The following is a 22,134-nucleotide window of genomic DNA, read 5'->3' on the forward strand; positions in this document are numbered from 1 at the left end:
TGCATTCAAAACATACAATTTCGAAATAATAAATAAGTTCAAATCTATTTTATTTCCTTTATTCCAAGGATGATAGAGAGTTATACATCTTATGATATAATTTCATACTGTTATTATCTTGAAAAGTGGGCTGAATCAATCAGGCTAACTTCTTCACGAGCGATGGCTGTGCACGTGTTAATACGATCAGTCAGTGAGATGAAGAATTAGCTTGATTAAATTAAAGGGTATGAACAGAAAATACAGAATAAAATTCGGCCCGGTTTCTATGAAATACGGCGAGTGTTCTATTATGTGAATATCGAACAGCAGACTTTAGAGGGACAAGAATTGGCTTAAATATATTTTGCGTGCGTTCCCCAAGTTTTTTTCTTCAAGTATAGTAAAATTTGATATTTGAAAACGGAAAGTGGTATTAATCACAGTAATTACACCTCGGATCCACTCCAGACTAATGAAGAAATTTAGTAGATATTTTTCATGGAATACAAGTGTTCGATTTCCATAACAATCAATATTCCTGAAAAAATAATGTACTAAATAGCATAATTGTCTCTATCAATTAATTCCTCATTTTATATATGTAGCAAAGCATTTTGGGGTAACACTTTTAATTGCAGAATTATAATAATGTGTGCATGGTGAAGGGGGGGGGGGGGCAACTGGCATTCAATACAAATGTATTAATGTTCTACCCCAAAATGAAACATAAAAAATAGTCAATGCTATATATTAGAATAACGTCGATAATAGTTTGAATTAAATAATTCATACGTGGTCTCAGTAAGTGACAGAAAGTAAAGCAAAGATGAAGCACAATCTAGCAAACATTTAAGATAAAGCGTAGAAAACAAAATCATTTAGACTTCGTTTGTTGAAAGGGTTGTTGGCTATAAGCGTTGTGTTTCGGCTGGGACGTGCAGTTTGGCGTTACATGAAAAAAGGTAATTTTTCAATGGCTTATTTGCTCTAAGCCAATCAGATTAAAGCATGTACAGTAGCTGATCACAACAATAATTCAATTTTTAATTCAATTCAATATACCAGTAATCATGTATGTATCATTGACTGTTTGGTTTATGAAATGCTCCCCATAAGGTTTTAGAAATTACCTTCACCAAAGACGAGGGCAGTATGTTTGAACAATACTTCTTTCCATAAGAAGTCTTCTCCATCATCGTGGAAGTTTCTCCATTCCGTCTTCGTCTTTCCCTTGAATTTCACTCGAATACCTGGTGAAGGAAACAAAGGGGAAGGGGGTTATAGAAAATAATAATATGAAAATTTGCAAGACACCAATATAGATCTACTTTAGACAAAACTAATGTTATTCTGTTAGATTAAGCGTTATTCATCACCTTAAAAAAACGAACCACCCCCCATCATTACATAACGAATCATCTATTGAGTAAATCAAAGCTAGTCAGTGCACCCCCATAACGCAAAGATTCGCGATGGGTCGGGGATTATGAATGCGCGATTCTGATTGGTTCGTGGTCAGTGATTTGAATAGAGTGCGCGTGCAACAATGTCTTTTATTGGCCAATGCGTTTTAGGGACAGATTGAAAACCTTTATGTAGCGGAACCCAGAACGAAAATAATAAGAAGAAAAAAATCATGGTAAATGTGGGATCGTAAAAACACTTGAATGTTATATAGTTTTATATGTTCATGTCATTTTGGGCTTAATAGCATATATTCTATTTTGGCAAGGTCAAACCTTCGAACAAGGAAAGAATCCTACAAACGCAATAATTTCTTCATTATAGAATATATGTTTCCTTTTATTGTTTCATCGTCTGCACACAGGTGTGTCGCCAAGATATTTTGATAGATTGGATGTTAAATTCACACAACCGAATGAAGCTTTTTTTTCAGTCGATTTGATAAAAGGGACATTACATAATTTCACGACCCAGATCACTGTATTCCATATTATTATCATTCTTTCTTTCATTTTGTTCCTCTCCCACTTTTTTCTACTTCTACATCATTCTACATCCACTGCTTCTACATGAAAAATCATGCGGGCCGCCCCCCTCTGTCCACTGGTTGCACCAATTCAATTCAACGTTTATTTCCAAAGTCCAAATCTTTGTTCAGAATTATGTCATTCGTATTGGTTACCGTAATCTGGAGATGGCAAGTCCAGCTGTTAGCTATTGAACCGATAATACATTGAATAAAAATATTGAAAATGCTGCGAGGAAGTTCCTTCCATATTATTACAAAATAGTGAGAAAAGAAGAAGAAAAACATATGATAGATAACAAAACAATAAACTTGAGAAAATGCCTTTGTGAAAATAAAAAACGTGGTAAACTATATATTATATCTAATCTTACAGGTTGAATGATCTAGTCATGTTTATTGCATTATGATATGTTTAAAATGTCAGATTGAATATATGAATGTCCTGTTTTCCATAATAATTTAAATAGAAATTAATGCCTTCTAAAAAGGTCCGCGCTTGATGTTTTCAAAATAAAAAAAAAATGTTGGTAAAACATGAAAGTGTACGATAAACATAATAAAATCATTAAATAGCTTTTCCGGACCATTGCACGTTCGCTGGTATATACCACACCAATAAGCTCATGATCATCGGATGTGGTGGGAATAAATTCAATTTCACTGGACGACCATGGATATATGAATTTGTCAATCGACCGCATCCACAGAAATCAATCAATCGGCAATTCACGGGCAACAAATTGAACAATCATATTTGACAAAGCCTCAATTATGGTTTGGTTGTAGAGCAAATCCTTGCAATTGCATTCATTTTAATAAATACGGGATTTGATCGAATATACTCTACGAGCCTCAACATTGGGATTATTATTTTGGATACAAACATGCTTTAGTAGGCTACGTTTTTTTATCAGGTTTACATATTCATTCTTTATATCGAAATATAATAATTCAATCGAAGGCGCTGACGACATCTTTGTTTAATCTTGATAAAACATTATTACAAAACCTACAGAAATATCTCATCACTCTCCTATTCTCAAAACATGCATTTGCAGTGTTTTAAAACTTTTAAAATGGTTTCGATTTCAGATTTATCTTTTATCAAAACGATTTTTCTCCTCTTCTGATTTATTGTCAAGTCGGAAAAAAAATCAATGGAGGGGCCGTCTCTGCTTTCTCCATTTTCCCTTTGGCACCGTTACGGTACTAGCCTTGTCAGAAAAGCAGAAGAAAGGAGAAGGTACGATTATACCAATACGGGGGGGGGGGGAATAATGATCTCCACTCAAATCCTTTGTAAAGAGACATTCGCACTTAAAGGTCAAGTCCACCCCAGCAAAATGTTGATTTGAATAAAAAGAGAAAAATCAAACTAGCATAACACTGAAAATGTCATCAAAATCGGATGTAAAATAAGAAAGTTATGGCATTTTAAAATTTTGCTTATTTTTCACAAAACGGTGATATGCACAACTCAGTGACATGCAAATGAGTCAGTCGATGATGTCCATCACTCACTATTTCTTTTGTTTTTTTATTGTTGAATTATACAATATTTCATTTTTTACAGATATGACCATAGGGACCGACTTGACTGAATCACATAGTATTAAGCAATGCTAATATCACATGTTCAGGGAGGAATTGATCACTGTTTCACTTGACATTGAGGAGAAAATTAGAATATTTCATATTTCATATAATAAAATACAAAAGAAATAGTGAGTGGATGACGTCATCAGTTGCCTTATTTGCATAACAACCAGGATGTGCATATAACTGTTTTGTGAAATTAAGTGAAACTTTAAAATGTCATAACTTTCTTATTTTACATCCGATTTTGATGAAATTTTCAGTGTTATGCTCGTTGGATTTTTCTCTTTTAATCAAATCAATTTTTTGATGGGGTGGACTTGTCCTTTAAAGCAAAATCAAACAAACAAAAAACAACAGCAACAACAACATAATAACCCGACTCCAGTTCGTTATATAAACCTCCCGCAGTTGGCTGGGAGTTGGTTTTGTTACTGTGACTATGAAGCATAATAATACCAATATGCTTACATGCATAGCGTATATCACTGCCAAATGCGTCCCTATGTGCTTAATTGGATATTATTACCCTGGCTTTAGCCCCGCAGCCTTTTACAGCGTGGTGGCATTTCAAGGAATAAATTTCTGCCAGGTACCCATTTATCTCACCTGGGTCGAGTGCAGCACAATGTGGATACATTTCTTGCCGAAGGAAATTACGCCATGGCTGGGATTCGAACCCACGACCCCCTGTTTCAAAGTCTGTAGACTACTCCACTGGGCCACAACGCTCCAAGCATTATGTTATTTATTTATCTATCTATTTATTCATCTATTTATTTTTTCATTCATTCATTCGTTCATTTATTTATTTATATATTCATTTTTTATTTTGTTTTATTATATATTGTATGTATTGATGTATCTATTCATTCATTTATTTATTTACACACACACACACACACACATATGTGTATATATATATATATATATATATATATATATATATATATATATATATATATATATATATATATATGTATATGTATATATACACATGTATATATATATACATATATATGTAGATATTTATATATATATATTTATTTATTTATTTAAACCCCTCAAAAAGGTTTGGAAATCTGAGTTTGGCCATTGATTTTTCCCAATTTCCAATTTTGCACAATATATATTTGATATCGTTCTAAAGATCATTTAATTCTCTTTAAAATGATACCATGCTTGTTATGATCATGCCATCATGAAAAGAGTAGGATTCAAAAGTGTTGGATGAGGTCTGAATTGAAAGCTGCAAAACGAGCAGAAATAGTCATGGATGATTGAAGGGTAAAAAAAGAACATGATTCTTTATTCTGTGTCAATAGAGTTGAAAATCCATTCAAATCAAGCCCCTGCTTCTTCATTTTTGATGTTTTGTTGTGGTTTATGTGGTGATTGTTTTGTGAGATAACATGGTTTGAGCCGTGGCTTGAAATACCCATGCATGTTCGTTTGTTATGTGTTTACTTGTGCAGAGGTGTGTTTGATTCCATGTTGATGTTAAGATGCATGAAAAAAAAAAAAGAAACCGCTGAGAAACTCACTCATCACCACGGAAAAAAGAACAGTGACTTTCAATATTGTGTCATTTTGCAACTTTTGAATTTTGACCTATGCCCACATTTCAAGGCACTGCACCTCCATGTGAACCATAATCATATCATGTAGGGTATCATTTTGAAAAAAATTATCTATTTAATGGTATCAATCACACATTGGTATTCACTAAAACCGAGGAGGGATTATCGATCAAAGTCAGATTTCCAAACTTTTTTTGAGGAGTTTATTTACTTATTTGTTATACGTATGTTCAGTCGGTTTTGTTGGTGTTAATATGACATTACATGTATGCTGTGGTCACACTGGTGAAACCTACTCAAGACCGACCAAAGCTGTTCCAGTATTTCTAAATTCATTTCATCGGTCGGTTCGGAGCCGGTTTCGTTAGTGTTACTGTACATTAGAATGGTCACTGATAGTCGATTAAGGAACACCAAAATTCTTAATGCTACACAGTCACACCGCAGGCAAACCGACTCCAGACCGATCAAAGGCCGTAGCGTTATTGTTATGAATACATTGTACATGACTGCACGTATCGAATATTATGTACATTGCAAAACACCGGTGTTAATTCAAAACCAGCCTGGTATCTATATCGGTCCACACCAGAGAGGTGTTGAAACAACCGGTTAGTCGTTAGGCTAAGATACCAATGTGGCATTTAAGGAACACCGATTAGTGCTAACCAATATCGGTTTGATTCTTAGCTGGAGTTGTTTCAACGCTTCTCCGGTGTGGACCGATATAGATACCAGGTTGGTGTTAAATTGACACCGGCGTTTTCGCAGTGTAGAATGTTAATTATACATTGATAGTCAATTGAAAAACGTCAGCGTCGTTGAAGCAAGCATCATCTACCGTGGCGTGTCTACCTGGAGAAGCAAACGTCCCCATTTTTCTATTTATATCAGAGTTTGTATGTGCATGAACCTATGTGAGATGATTGATGATGATGTAGTCCCGTAAATGAGAATGTCGAGTCTTGTAATTATTTCTCCACGGCGGGACTAGATGAACTTCTCACCTTCCTCTCATGCACAACGCTCCATGCCACCCATAATGAGATGCATTGCTTACATGATTTTCTTTTTCTTTATAATAAAATTATAATTTCCTTGATGACCAGAAAATTGTGGGGTGTGTGGATAATAATTTGCCTACCCGAAATTTGTATAAAAGAAAAAAAGGACAACAACAACACTGGAAAAAGCTATGAATATAAAAAATCGCATACATTCGTAATTCCGAAGCTTCGTTATTCCGAAGGTTCGGATATTCCGAAGGTTCGTTATTCCGAAGGTTCATATTTCCGAAGGTTCGTAATTCTGAAGGTTCGTTAGTCCGAAAACGAAGTGAGGTTCGTAATTCCGAAGGTTCGTTAATCCGAAAACGAAATGAGGTTCGAAATTCCGAAGGTTCGTCAGTCCGAAAACGAAATGATTAACGAACCTTATTTCGTTTTCGGACTAACGAACCTTCGGAACAACAAACCTTATTTCGTTTTCGGATTATCGAACCTTCGGAATAACGAACCTTCGGAATAAAGCCACAAATGTTCGGATTAACGAACCCTTTTACGTTTTCGGATTAACGAACATCGAGGTATAGGCAATTTACGTGTTTCGGAATTACGAACCTTCGGAATAAAGAACCTTCGGAATTACGAACCTTCGGAATTACGAAGTGTAACCATAAAAAATATGTTTATTCACTTCTGAAGCGTGGCGAGGCAATCGCTTATTTGCCATAAAACTAATGCCAGTAAAAGTACAGTACATTATATACAATGAATTGTCCCTTTAAAACTGACGAAAATATCGGTATATTTTTTCCGTTCCAAATTTTCCAAAATAAAGGTTTTGAAATGGTAAATTCGGAAGTTTTATGACAAGATGATTTTGACAGGAGGTGACAGAGCGTTTCATCATCATTACCGTCTTACAAGTTGTCAGATCTGCCAACTTCCCTTGATAATGATTTGATCATAGATGCATAATTGTGTCTTACTTTTACAAAGGTAACTGATGGAGAAACGTGCTTTGGCGGATAAAACATCCACATCCTTTCATGAAACGCATTTAAAGACAAATGCACTTTCTAATTTCTTATCTAAAAAAAACAAAAAAAAAGTATCATGGGCATTCAAACATTGGAATGACATTTTGATTAGATTTTCAGCGGTTTATTAGTTTATTTAAAAAAAAACGACTGGTCGTTGCAAAAAAAAGCAAATTAAAAATGAAGTTAAAATGTATACAAAACATTTTTTTAGATAGTCATCAATATAGCTGCTTCACTTCTTGTACATTATTTCATCTGTTTATTGTTTATTTTCTTTCTCCTCCACACCCTCTGCCCCCCCCCCACTTTCTCTTTCTTCTCGATGACGATTGCGTATAATGAGCTATCTCAAAGATTAGCTTATATCGTGCTTGGCCCCAGGAGTTGTTCCCTTTTCTTACGTTCTATTTAATCCTTAATAATCCATCCATCCTTCCAGCAATTCTGCAGGTCAGTGCACGTTGAAATAGAAAATAGTGACAACAAAATAATCTCATATTAGCGTACTACAGTTCACTCACCATTGCAGCTCACTCTGTACCTGAATTTCAATTTTTATTGTGCACTTTTCATTTCAGTATCAATTCGAAATACTTTAATATTGTTTTAACCGGCTGATACTAAGGGCCTTTTCACACGTGAATCTTGAATCATCATAATAATGATGATAGAAATTCGTCTTTAGAATCATCAGATCTTTCCCACGCTCACTCGAAAACTGTTATTTGAATTCGAATTACCACTGTATCGCAAATACAAACTACGATGAGTGCATGAAAGCGCTTGAAAGTCACGTAAGCTCCACCCCCAAAAAGATGTTTTGGAGGTCAAACCTTTCACACGTAAAATTCGTATTGTAATTTGAGTGAAACTTTACCGGAATTCACCTTCGGAGTAGAATTGGAATTCGTGATTATGATTAGCGGTCGTGATGCTAATCATGTTCTAGTTTGGTTTCACACGACGTGCTAAAAAAAAATCGCCATTAGCCTTATTTTTCGCTGGAATCATCATCCAAATTACGATTTTTTTCCGTGTAAAAGGGCGGTACATACTCTGCCGATATAGTAAAGCAAATCGTTTAATGATTTTTTTTCTTTACACACTAGCATGGTTGTTAGGGAAGAATTTAAAAGAGTTGCTTTGCGTAAATGTTTACTCCGTGTTTGATGCTAACCTCGCGCAAATACCTCCAAACTGATTATAAATTTGATTAAAAAAATATTTTATCGGTGTTACATATCATCAGTATTGTCTTTATCATCAGATAAACCATCAGTAACACAGCAAAGTTTCAGAATAACACACAGACAGGACTGGTAATGAACCAGTGGTGTGGCGGCGTTCTTTAAAACAGAGAACAATCAAAACCTGTGCCTTGGGTCCAAAATCCTGACAAGTATCCTCTTAAAACTCCAAAACGTATAAACTCGAAAATCAACAACCTGAATTGTTTAAGGTGAACCAACGGAATATGTTGCCTCAAAAATTCTTAGGTCACTTTAGGAGAAGAACTCAAGTACATCAACGGATATAGACAGAAAGACTTTAACGCTTGCCTTAGTACTAAACCAACGGCCTTCTGGCGCGATGATGCTCTGCGGTCCTGCCGGGAGTTTGTAAACCAAAACGCCACATCCTGGACTAAGTAGCTTCTCAGTAGGGGCTGATAGTGGAGATCTAAATTGACAACTACTTGAAAGGAAAAAGATATTTCATTGGAATACTTGGACCGGACCACTTATGTCATGCCCGCTGGTAAATATTTCTCAGTGTTTCGTGAATACAAACTGAATAACCGGATGACCTTTATTTTTCTTCTTTTAATTTATAATTTAATGAAAGATTTTTTTTCAATTTCTGATATGCCTATCTGTCTTTTCGTCTTTTTTTTTTCTCTCTCTCTCTCTCATACACACTCAGTGTTGTGTGGTATCCAGTTTTGTCCACACTACACTCCTATCTAGAAAAAAATGAGAATTTATTTGTGTGTCCTCATTTTACCTTTTCTACTCATTCCCTACATCAGGGCTGGCACCAGGATACTTCGATGGCGAAGGTGGGAAGAGGGGGGGGGGGGGTGGGGTGGGGGGGGGGGGTAGGGCGAGATTACCAAAATTTACGTCAATTCTTGTGTCATTAGAGTAAAGGGTTTTTATAGAGTTTGGCCAGCCAAACCTCTATTTTTACATGCTTCATTATTCCTTATTCCATTTTCTCGCTCTTCATTCCGTCTTGATAAATGATAACACCCCTGCCTATGCCTCCAACCCCAGAACCCCGACTATAAAAGCATTGCAAAAGATTTCAGGAAATTGTTATTTCAATCGGAGAGTGATATAAATCATTGCAGCAACTGATAATGATAATACAGGAAACTGGTATAAATTGTCTTTGCTTTATACCCTCGATCTAGTGTATAAAGAAAAATCCCTTTTCATTTGTCGTGATGCGGAGTCTCCTCAATTTTGGAAGTGAGGGATAAGCGAGAGAAAGCTGACAAAATAAGGCCCGCGCACCCGTAAGCCATTTCAAACACCTCTTAATACCTTCCACACGACAGAGGTACTGTTTAAATATTTGACAGTGTTTAAAGTATCATCCTCATAAGAGTAGACCTTATATATAGATTATTTATTGGTAGGACAGAGCCATGATCCTCGCCCCTCTCATAAAAAGATTAAATGTTTCTATGGAAATCATCATGGCTTATTGCTGATGACGGGTCCGAGGAATAAATGGAAAGTAAATTAATTATTTTCGGCATGATTTAGGGAAATATTCATGTATTTATAAACTATTAATGCTCATAGTATACACACACTCACACCATCACATACGCACACACACACCCCTATATATATATTCCTTGATATTTAAATTCACATCCTTTAACGGTCAACTTGTCATATCGTACTATGTCTAAGCCTCGGTTTTATTTATATTTTTTATGTAAGAGTGCGTACGAGTACGCACGATGCGGATGGGGTATTCTAAAGATATACAAACCCTTACTAATGAGTCATGTTTATATTAACGTATTGACAAATTGAAAATTACATTATAAGTAATAATTTGTGTAATCAAATATGTTGAAATCCAAACAAAGCAATATGGATAAACAGTGTATGTGTACATGCACTATAATACATCAATCAATATATTTATTATGATCGTTCACTCTACATGCATGACATGTATTCACCTTCGTAGGTATCCACTTACCTATCTATCTGTCGATGCAATTTTCTATCTATCTATCTATCTATCTGTCTATCTATCGATCTATCGATTGACCAATCCATCGAACTAACTAACTAACTAGCTAACTGACTGAATGACTGACTGACTGACTAAATAACTAACTATTAACTAGCTAACTAACTAATTATCTAACTAATTAACTAACTAATTAACTAACTAACTAACTAACTAACTAATACCTACCTACATATCTTATATCTATCTATGTATCTATATATATATCCATCTATCTATTTATCTATCTATCTGCGTATGAACTACAAATACGCAATAACATTTACATCAAATTTTCCATTTCGATATTATACTAAATCTATAATTTTTATATTAAACTTTAACTCTCGACCTGAGATAAAACCGTGGATATGATATGGAGGCCGGGGAAAATAAATTACACACACAGTAAAAACGCTGTTTAAGATTTTATACAACGCTGTTTACTATATGAACCTTACAGTATTTGTTTAACCGTTTAAACAATCATGTTTAATTTATTGAAGATTAGATATTAAAAATCAAACTTTGTTGCTTAAGATTTAAACACTTGTTTAAACTGTTTAAACAATTACTGTATGGTTCATATAGTAAACAGCGTTGTATAATTTTTTTTTACTGTGCATGACAAGTTATCATACACAAACAACGCACTAGTCTCTGTATACCGGCCTATACATTTCAATAATTCATTCATTAGGTAATTAGCTTGCATCTGTTTCCGTCATCAGATCTCAGAACATCGCCTCCTTCTTTTAATCCTCGATAGTTACTTTCTTAAGGAAGTCCCCCAGCAATGGCAAAGGCTATTTACTCTCACCCTACTTCATGCAAGTCCGAAAAAAGTGACTCCTTTATTGAATTACATGGCGACACGTATATTGATGCAGTGCTGCGATCATTGAATTTAATATACCCCTTCGAGTCGGGGCTATCTACTGAGTAATCCATTTTATACTTATCATAAACCTAAGTAAATATCTGATTGGGAATCCATGCTAATTGGCTATTTGCTTTTCTTATTCCAATCGAAGACGTTTCAGTGGGTTAATTTAAATAGGAATGCCAAACTAGGCATACATCTATATTTTTCGAGGTTATGAGTTCAGATTAGTATACATGTATATAGTAGCAGCAGCGGCAGCAGTATTATTCTTATTATTGTTGTAATTAGTAGTAGTAGTAGTAGTAGTAGTAGTAGTAGTTGTTGTTGTTGTAGTAGTACTAGTAGTAGAAGCAGTAGAGGTAGTTGTAGTAGTAGTAGTAGTAGTAGTAGTAGTAGTAGTAGTAGTAGTAGTAGTAGTAGTAGTAGTAGTACTAGAAGTAGTAGTAGTATAGTATAGTAGTAGAAATAGAAATAGAAGTTGAAGTAGTAGTAGTAGTACTAATAGTACTAATAGAAGTAGTAGTATTACTACTACTACTAGTAGTAGTAGTAGTAGTAGAAGAAATACAAATCGGAGGAGTAGTACACTGTAAAAAATGAAGTGCTAATTAAGCACTTACGGTGCTTGTATAGTGACTGCACTACGAGTGCTGATTTTCTAGTTCAAATTTAAACTAGAAAATCAGCACTCATAGTGCAGTCACTATAAAAGCACTGTGAGTGCTAAATTAGCACTTCATTTTTTACAGTGTAGTAGTAGTACTACTCGTAGTAATATAAGTAACAGCAGCAGCAGCAGCAGTAGCAGCAGCAACAGCAGCAGCAGCAGTAGCAGTAGTAGTAGTAGTAGTAGTAGTAGTAGTAGTAGTAGTAGTAGTAGTAGTATAGTGTAAAAAATGGAGTGCTAATTTAGCACTACGAGTGCTGATTTTCTAGTTTAAATATGAACTAGAAAATCAGCACTCGTAGTGCAATCACTATACAAGCACTGTAAGTGCTAAATTATCACTTCATTTTTACAGTGTAGTAGAAGTAGAAGTAGCAGCAGTAGCAGCAGCAGCAGCAGCAGTAGCAGCAGCAATAGCAGCAGCAGCAGTAGCAGTAGTAGTAGTAGTAGTAGTAGTAGTAGTAGTAGTAGTAGTAGTAGTAGTAGTAGTAGTAGTAGTAGCAGTAGTAGTAATAATGGTAGCGGTGGTGGTGGTGATGATGATGGTGATGGTGGTAGTATGAGGATATATGTGAGAGTATTTCTATATCACATCTTAATCACCGAATGGTACATTAGATAAAAAAATCGCGAATTCTCGTTTGTTACGTGTCCTACAAATTTCGAGAGTTGTCCTGATTTGTTAAATAGATTGTCACAATATTCTTCGTGATCTCGCTTTTCAGACAGCTACCTCTCAACTTCTACTATTCTCTTTTACTTACCTCCCCCTCCCCGTACGTAAAATATTTTTCTTCATGTCCAAAGTGTGTGTGTGTTTTAAAGAAAAAAATATCCCTTCAGAAGATGAAAATAAAATCGTGGGTAACATAACAAAATATAAATAAAAAAAGTTATGAAAAGTAAAGGAACAGAGGTCGACTACCCAAGTACACTCCAATCGAAAATTTTGAAATAAAAGTGAACAAAATGCGAGAGAGAGAACAGTAAGTGAACAGCAATCCATATGATGTACAAAACAACTGAACAAAGTGAATGTAGTAGTCTCTTTTAACCAACGCAAAAAATTAGGATATTTTTTTCATTGTAAGCACGTGAAATAAAAAGAAAAAAATATCTACATTCCCAGAGAGTAAAATGTATACGGCATAGAGGTTGTGTCTACATCAGTAAATCCGAACATATCCATTCCTATTACGGTGGATAAAGACTAAAAGGTCACGTGCGGAAGATGCAATCCAATATACCTTTATAGATATCAATTTTTCTCGTTGCGGAGATGAATTGTATTGAGCAATTGATTTTGCTCTCTCCTTCACGGAGATACATTTTGTTACGGCTTCAAAAAATTGTTCGGGCTATTTGCAATGGATGCGTGGATGGGCTGCAGTAGGCTGTTGGGCTTTCAAGGGAAGGAGCGGGTTTATAAGATGGTATCGCAAATAAGGTGTCACGAAAGTGCATCTTGTTATTTCTTATTAAAGTGGCCTTGCTTCTTTCGTGTACTGATTGCAATACTTCTTCATCTTAATCATCTTCCTCTTTATTCTTCTTCTTCTTCTTCTTCAGAGTGGATTTGAGGGGTTATATCAATAAATTATTATTTAGATTCTTATTTATTCATTTATTTATTTATTTATTCATCATTATTTTTCATTTATTTTATTTCATTTACTCGTATTGCATTATTATTATTATATTTTCATTTATTTATTCATTCATTCATTTTATTATTATTATCACTATTATTATTTATTCATTTATGTTTGGGAGGGTCAGTTCCTTCGCATGATCTCTAGGGTGTTTTCGTATTCCATCATTAAACTAGACTTGGGAGAGAGGACAATGACAGTGAACATATCTAATGGTTATCAAAGATTAAATAATTGAATCAACAACAATAACGAGAAAAAACCCTAATTCATTACGATTATTATAAATTTTAGAATAATGGCAATACCGCATCGGTTATAGTGTGCTTGGAATGACTTTAAAGATATACATTTACATTCATGTAAATTATGCAGATTATTAAGTATAGCTAAATAATAGTTCTAAAGGGGAGGGGAAAAATATAAGACCAACCACCTCCTATGTTCCAAGTGCATAATAAAAGGAAATGGGTTTTTTTTAAGAGGGAGAAAAGGGAAATAATAGAAGAAAAGAGGACGTGCTGCTATAAGAACATGCCACTGTTTTTGTATTACACTAAAAACATGACGTCACGCTCAACTATTCTTGCATTACTGAAAAAGAAAATCCCCATGCAGCGCCGCCCATGTTGCCTTAGCCCGACTTTCGTAAATGTAAACTCTTAAAATGATTTCGAAATGTGACAAGAAAATGCGGTCAATTTAGAAAGTCTTCGTAATTAGAAAATAGAGATTGGTGTCAGATCGAACATTGAGGTAAAACTTTGACTTGATATGAAAATTGGATTAAGTTTACATCTACCATGGACGTAAGAACCCTAATGAGAAACGTCGTGTGAAGTTGTGTACTACACATCGTGTATGGAAATCTGTTAAAATAAGAAATGCGTATACATCGTAGTTGATCACATTTTAAAAAAATTAGTCTTCACGTTCAGACTCTGATAAGAATATCAAGCTACCCTCTTAAAACAGATTGGTCAAAGTAACCAATTTGGTCAATGATTGGTCAATATGACTCCGACCGATAAAAATTGTCAGTATAAACCAAAATACCGGTAGCTTCTTACCAAATACATTGGTTGATTTTAATCATTTTTATCGGTCGGACAGTCATATTGCCAACACATTGTTAATTACGATCAATTCATTTTACGAGAGTCTAAGAATAGTTTAGTAATGTATATTTCACCCGTTTTAAATGAGTATTTATTGTGCGAGTTTAAAAGTAGCAAGTACGCCTAAATGTAAGTTTTACCCGTTTTAAATGAATAAGTGGGCCTACGTTTTGAGTTATCGGAGGCCAAGTAGCCACCATAAAGTTCAACTAAAAAAAAAAGATGACGTATATTAGGGGTCATATTGCACTGAAAGTTTCATCGAAGTCGGATCGATAGTGGCTCAGTGGTCAGACGCCTGCCTCTCGAACAAGACGTCGTGGGTTCGATCCTCTGCCGAGTCATTCAAACGACTTTTAAAACATTAGAACTTCTGCCTTCTTGTCAGGCGCTCAACATATCGGTATGAGTATGATAATAATATTATGCCATGCATAACCCTCTTGAAAATCATCTGAAGCAGAAGATAGCTGAAATGATTACCCTCGGTAAATAAAAATTATAAGTATTATCATTATTGTTATTCATTATCATCATCTTCATTTTCACTATTAACATCATCATCATTATTATTACTAATAAAACAGTGATACACACAATATTATTTATTATGGTATGCAAATGGATTCGGAGATTGTGTCATGCACTCCCTATCACCGTTTGAAATACATATCACAAGAGATATAAGCATGTGATATTTCCATAGAATTTCAAACATGGTTTCAGTCCTCATGCAGCATGTAATAATCATAACTTCCTAAGAATAGAAAGATTTCGTCATATGAAATCGACAATAAGTAAAATATATCACAAATGCCATAATTATACAAAAATACCATATAACAATGTTTTCAGAATGTTGATTGTGTGTGGTAATTTGCTCATGGACGTCTATACCGACACCGTCTTGCAATTGACTGTTTCATTAAAATGTGAAACGAAAATGCTTGATCGGCCCAATTCAATATTTCATGATATTAATATCTTGCTAAATAATTAAAACCACATTAAGAGCAACTACTGTCTACTGCATCTTCTAACAATACACATTGATTATTATTCAATTCGAAGCTATCGATCGCTTGTGCGAGACGATAGACAATAATTCACTTCGTGCGAAGCTTAGATAGCAACAATGACTACACCAAATGGGTGACGTGTGTGTCGTTAATACACCGCCTTTGTGTCGATAACAACCATTAAATTAATGACCTGGGGCTGTTATTACTAGAAGCCTATTTGCAATTAATTGCAAATTACACGTGCCAATTTTCACTACAATAAAGAATGTTCTCAATGTTGCAGAGAGGTACCGGCAATTAATGATGAATTCTGATTGATTTTAGGACCCAAAATATACTTGTAATTGATTTTAAGTTTCTTCCAACGCTCTCTTGAACAAAATGATAACAATAAATATTATTAGGACGGTAAATGACTGCGTCAATTTCACAAATAATTATTTTACATAACTGCTGTGACAAAGCATAGAGGCAGAGTTAGTAATAAACCAAGGGACCGATGACTTAGGGACAATTAGGGAAAGCCCCTCTCAATGGCACTCGTAACGCACAGACTGGGCTCCAAACCAGGATGTCGATTGTTCGAACAAAGCGTGACATCGCGCCTACTCTTGTAGATAAAAAGTCGTCTCATGCCAAGAATATACTTGAAACATATTCTAAAAGGAATTAATTAAGGAGGCAATTAAAATATTCCTATAAATATTGAACTTGACTGGGTGGTAACTGTTATGACTGATTGCTTAGAAAGAAAAATGATAGACGAATACCACTACATGACGAATGGATATAGGGAATATGATGCGTGACATATATGAGGTAAAGGTCGAATGCCTGCTTTAAAACAGCTTAAACACATTCATTAATTTAATCTGACTGCTCCCCAGGGAGTGGAGAAGGAACACTTAATGTATGGAATAGTGATGGATCAAAAATTAATGATCGGAGGCACTGGCGTACCTAGGATTTTCCAGGATTTTCGTCAGGGGGGGGGGGGCAAAAAGGTCTTTCAAGTTCGTCAGGGGGGCAGGTATACATGCATGGGTGGTGGCTTTGCATGGGTGGTGGCTCGTCAGGGGGGGGGGAAGACTGCCCCTCTGCCCCCCCCCGTAGGTACGCTGGTGATCGGAGGTATAATAATTATTTGAAAAGCACTTAGAAACACAAAGTATGAAGCGCTATATTATTATTACTATCATCATCATTATTAATATTATTATTATCATTATTGTTATTTTTATTATTATTACTAAGTTTAAGATTATTCATTAATGTTTTATGTCGTTATATCTGTAGGTGTAATGCTGTGCTTGATACAGTATATAGGTAAATACCTGGTGGGTGTTTCCTTAAGCTGTTTGTAAAGTTACGCACGACTTTTCGCACGAATGGAACATGTTCTTAGGTCACAATTCAAGGGATATGACATAGCACAAGAAAGGATTACCAGTCGTGCGTATACCAGTCATTTGTATCTTACGAATAGCTTTATGAAACACCCACCAGATTAGACAACCAGAGAGCTATTATATTTATGTATAGTCATTTTTTTCTGCGGATATAGAGCGATATTTAGGGGCTAATGAAATGAAAGCAAGAACGGAAATATTAAATTCCCTTTGAAGTGTTTGAAATAATGAGATAATTAGAGTTTCATAGTAAAATATAACTTTTTAATGATATGCTATTCCTTGTCCTACTATGTATTTATATAAATTCATGGAATTATTGCAAGACCTCATGCTGTGATGGTCACTCGATAAAACTCCGATTACATGCACAGATTAAATTAATTGATGATATAGACTTTTTATAAAAGGAAATATTGTCATATTTTTTCCTTGACATCTAAAACAATAGAATCTATTCATTTTTTATCCTAATAGTTTTAGGAAAATAAATTTATCAACATTTCTTTGAAAAGGTCTAAATGTATATTTATATATAAATATAAATATATATATACATATATATATATACATATATATACATACCTATTGAACGTCTGAACATTGAATCTACGCTAACTTGGGACATCGAAAAAAAGTCAAACTTAAACCAAAGAAAAAGTGGCTTGTGCAATCTTTGCCTGGAGGAAAAAGTGTTCATAATAACAAACAGAAACTCACTAAACAAAAGGTCGGAACTGATTTCAAAGTGCAGACACCGGACGAGACCAAACCGGAAACCACCGAAACATCAAATTGACCCGCCGCACCACACATAATAGTCAATAACGTCAGTCTGCCTGAAGATCGCCTCAAGTCCGGGCGTGAAACCGCCGGTAGCAGACGTTCAATAGGTATGAATATATGCTCTGCTTTATATAGCGTTGAGCACTTTGCACAATCATCGGCATCTACACATCTAAGGATATATATATATATATATATATATATATATATATATATATATATATATATATATATATATATATATATATATATATATATATATATTTCCCCCAATTTCAACATACTGCTTATACAGTGATAAAGACCATAATTATATTTTTGAACGAGAAGACCTGTGATTTTAAAGATGCAGAAATTGATAAATGAAATACGAATTGTGTATTGCCCGCGCATTTATATCGCATACGCATAGCATTATGGATAAGAATACACAAGCGTGGTCGGTCAAGATATATATTTTTATATGGGTAACAAATAAATTTCACAGAATTGATCTGTACATCAAAACGAATGATTTCTCTTGACACAGGAATTTTTGAAAGACCTTGAATTCGCACTATTTGTATAATTCCAATTTGAAAACTTGTCTTCTGCAAATAAGGCAACCAATCACTTGACAAGTGCGGCGTATAAACAGAGTCGAAAGAGACCTCCGTGCACTGATGCGTGAAATTTTAATTGCTTTCATAACGCTGGTCAAATCAATTAAAAATGGACATAACAGGTAGACTCCATAATAAAAATAGCCTCAAAGCTTCCCGCGCGCATAAAAGTGACGATAAAGAGATTCAATTTGATATAGGTACGTACAGTGTTCAAGATCTATGGTTGACAGGTTAACGTCTTTTTCACCTACTGATTGCCATGAGGTATATATCGGTACGATGTCATAAAATGAAAATGGCGGTCATTTTATAAATGTTTTCAATAGCAATATCGATGATTCTATTATTAGTAATGGGCATGATGATGGGGATGTCATTATGATAAAACATTAATAACAACAAGAATAATAATAGTGATAATTATAATGATTATAATACTAATAGCTAATAATGACAAAATAACGAAAATAATGATAATGTTTTCCAAAAACGATAATTGTAATAATGATGACAATAAAATGAACTAATCAATGATGTAAAGTTTAGTCGTAATAATAACGATATCAATGTACTACCACCAAGTATCGTTTGCGAAAATCATAAATTACGTGCCAGAAAATGAACCTTTCGACAGGTGTTATACCTTTTATGGCGTAACCGTCTATGGCGTAAGGCAGGGATTTAAAAAAAAAGAAATAGATATGATATTTGTCAGTTTAATATATAAGACATTAGAATGATATTATTCTACTTAAAAATACTAATACATATTACTTTGTTGTTATTTGCCATAGATTGGGATGTGTTTTTTCTTCTTCTTACATTCTTTCAAAAATAATTTCAGTGCCAAAACCACGAAAATGATTTCATTGAAAACTCTACTCTTACTATCAGTATAGTAAGTGATTAACAGCCAACCTTTCCCTTTAAATCGGAGATGGGTTTTCTAGGCCTTCCGCCTAACATCCAAAAAGTGATGCATTCCACGGATGGAGATGGATGATGGTGGAGTTGATAATTCCATCACGTCTAGGAAGAACCATCCAATTATATCGACGGGTGTGTGTTCGGCCGGAGAGGTTATATTTACTCTAGATATTACCGTTGGAGAGAGTGCATCCATGTAACCACACGTAGAGAATGGGTTAATCAGCCAATACCCCAATGATGGTTATTTCAAAGAGAGAGAAAAATGAGATGGGGAGGGGGGATAATGAACTCACCTCTGATGTGCTTTTTCTCCGCCGAAAGAACGACGAGTACGAATCCCTGAATGACATCGCCGGGCTTGAATATATCGACGTCATTGTTCTCGAAGACGATGTCGAACACTTCCAGTTTGCTGCTCATTGTGGAAGTGAGTGGTGGTGGTCGTGGGAAGTCGGTGTCATGGTTGGAAGAGTCGAAGTGGGAGAATGAGAGAGAGAGAGGGAGGAATAGAGAGAACCCGTTTGTGTTCCCTCAGGGGATATTGGTAGCGGGCTGAAGCGAAGTCGCTGATGAGGGCGTGCGCGCGTGTGTGTTGCATTTGTAAAAATCGTGCGAGCTCCGCAGGTGTTAGTCTAAACCAAAGGCGTTTTATAATAGTTCATGCTTTTTCAAAGACAGCACAATCGAGGGCCGCGGAACCATAAATCGTTCCGTGACCACAAAAGATAAATAGGGGCACCCTAAGAATATCATTTATTGCACTTTTTACATATATATATATAAATGTGTGAAGTTATACATGTACAACAACTTTGGCAACTCTTTTATTGAAATATTGTAAAGAAATGGATGAAGAGAACAATGGTAGGCGTAGCTTAAATCAAGGTTCCCCAGAGCTATCTACCCTTTGGAAAAATTGGTGATGCCGAAAAAATGTCTCTGCCGGGAATCGAACCCGGGCCCCAGCTTTGAACGCCGGTGCCTTAACCACTAGACCACAGAGAGGGTTAGTTGTTAGGGCGACCCCGATCCGATTGACCGTCAGATAGACAGATTTTCGACACTATACCAATTATAATGTCCTTTGTCGGGTGAAGGTGGGTTTTGAACAATGTCAAGCCGCCATGCTTCAGCTGGATCAAAGCTATTGCTTTGATACAGTACACGTATGGAAGAAAGTATACAAATGTGTGAAGTTATACAAGTACAACAGCTTTGGCAACTCTTTTATTTAAATATTGTAAGGAAATGGATGAAGAGAACAATGGTATATGCCGAAGCAGACTATTTCGAATAATATATATGTATATATATATATATATATATATATACATATATATTATTAGAAATAGTCTGCTTTGGCATATAAGGAATAAAATAATCTTAAATGGTTTCGTAAAATGCCGTAGAAATAAAATTGTAGATTTTAAGAGGATCGTAGCTCTCAAAAATGGAAGGTAAAGTCACACACTTCGTCAGTCTGTGCCCATGATTTGACATGAAAAGATAATTCAAAATCCTTTTTCTGAAATATAGTCCATGAACAGACGTGTTTTTCACGACTCTTTTAGAAACGGTCATCATGGGCACTGAAGAAGAGTGTGGCTTTATCTTTGAGAGCTACGCTCCTTTTAAAATGTAAAGTAAACAACACTCTGCGTGGTACAAAAAAACCCTCATGAAAATGGTAAAACGTATATCAAGTATAGGACTGCGAAAATGACATAAAAAAGAACTGGAACATTTTATCGAAGCTTATACCTAAGAAAAATAAAACCACGAGTCATGATGTTAAATTAACAATTGATAATGATCAAATACCTAACAATGAAATAGCTCACGTTCTAAACAAAGCCTTTAATGAAGTCGGCTCAAGGTTGCAAGCCGCTTCGGGTAATTTCTCGAAAGATTTATTAAACAATTTACAAACTCTGTTTATTCCAGATTGTGAATTTAAATTTTATGCAATCAAAAAGGAGTATGTTTTGAAAGAACTATTACATATTGATTGTTCGAAAGCGGTCGGAGTAGATGGCATTCACCCTAAGTTTCTTAAGCTGGCAGCAGAGAGTATAGATGGCCCTTTAACCCATTTATTTAATGCAACTTTACAAACTAGTGTTATTCCAGAAGATTTTAAAACAGCAAGAATTACTCCTGTACATAAGGGAGGATCATTTGATATTGACAATTATAGACCAATTTCTGTGCTTCCAGTCCTGTCCAAAATACTAGAGAGAGCAATACATGATCAATTGTATAAGTACTTAAATGTGAATGATCTACTTGCAAATTGTCAGTCTGGCTTCAGACCGTCTTATTCTACTGCCACTTGTCTAACTGAGATTACAGACTTTTTGTATGATAAAATGGACCGAAAACATGTTACTGGTGGTATTTTCTTGGACTTACGCAAAGCTTTTGATGTTATTCCTCACAATTTTATACTTGCAAAACTTAAGTACTATGGTATTACTGGCAATGAATACAACTGGATGGAATCGTATTTAACAGACAGAAGGCAATTTGTAATGATTAACAGTTGTCGCAGTGAATTTTTGAAGATAAAATCAGGTGTCCCACAAGGATCTATACTGGGTCCATTG

General features: G+C 35.0%; 1 protein-coding gene across 1 annotated transcript in view; it reads right to left on the reverse strand.

Moving 5' to 3' along the window:
* LOC129261757 (arrestin domain-containing protein 4-like) overlaps positions 1 to 19,948 on the reverse strand; it is a 33,238-nt gene extending 13,290 nt beyond the window's left edge. The window contains exons 1-2 of the mRNA XM_054899799.2: positions 19,822 to 19,948; positions 1,113 to 1,232 (exon numbers count right to left, since the gene is read on the reverse strand). Coding sequence (XP_054755774.2) covers positions 1,113 to 1,232; positions 19,822 to 19,948 — 247 coding nt within the window. The remainder of the gene's footprint in view (positions 1 to 1,112; positions 1,233 to 19,821) is intronic.
* Between the last annotated feature and the right edge of the window lie 2,186 nt (positions 19,949 to 22,134).

This window comes from Lytechinus pictus, chromosome 5 (genome assembly GCF_037042905.1).
Source record: "Lytechinus pictus isolate F3 Inbred chromosome 5, Lp3.0, whole genome shotgun sequence".
Taxonomy (NCBI): Eukaryota; Metazoa; Echinodermata; class Echinoidea; order Temnopleuroida; family Toxopneustidae; genus Lytechinus; species Lytechinus pictus.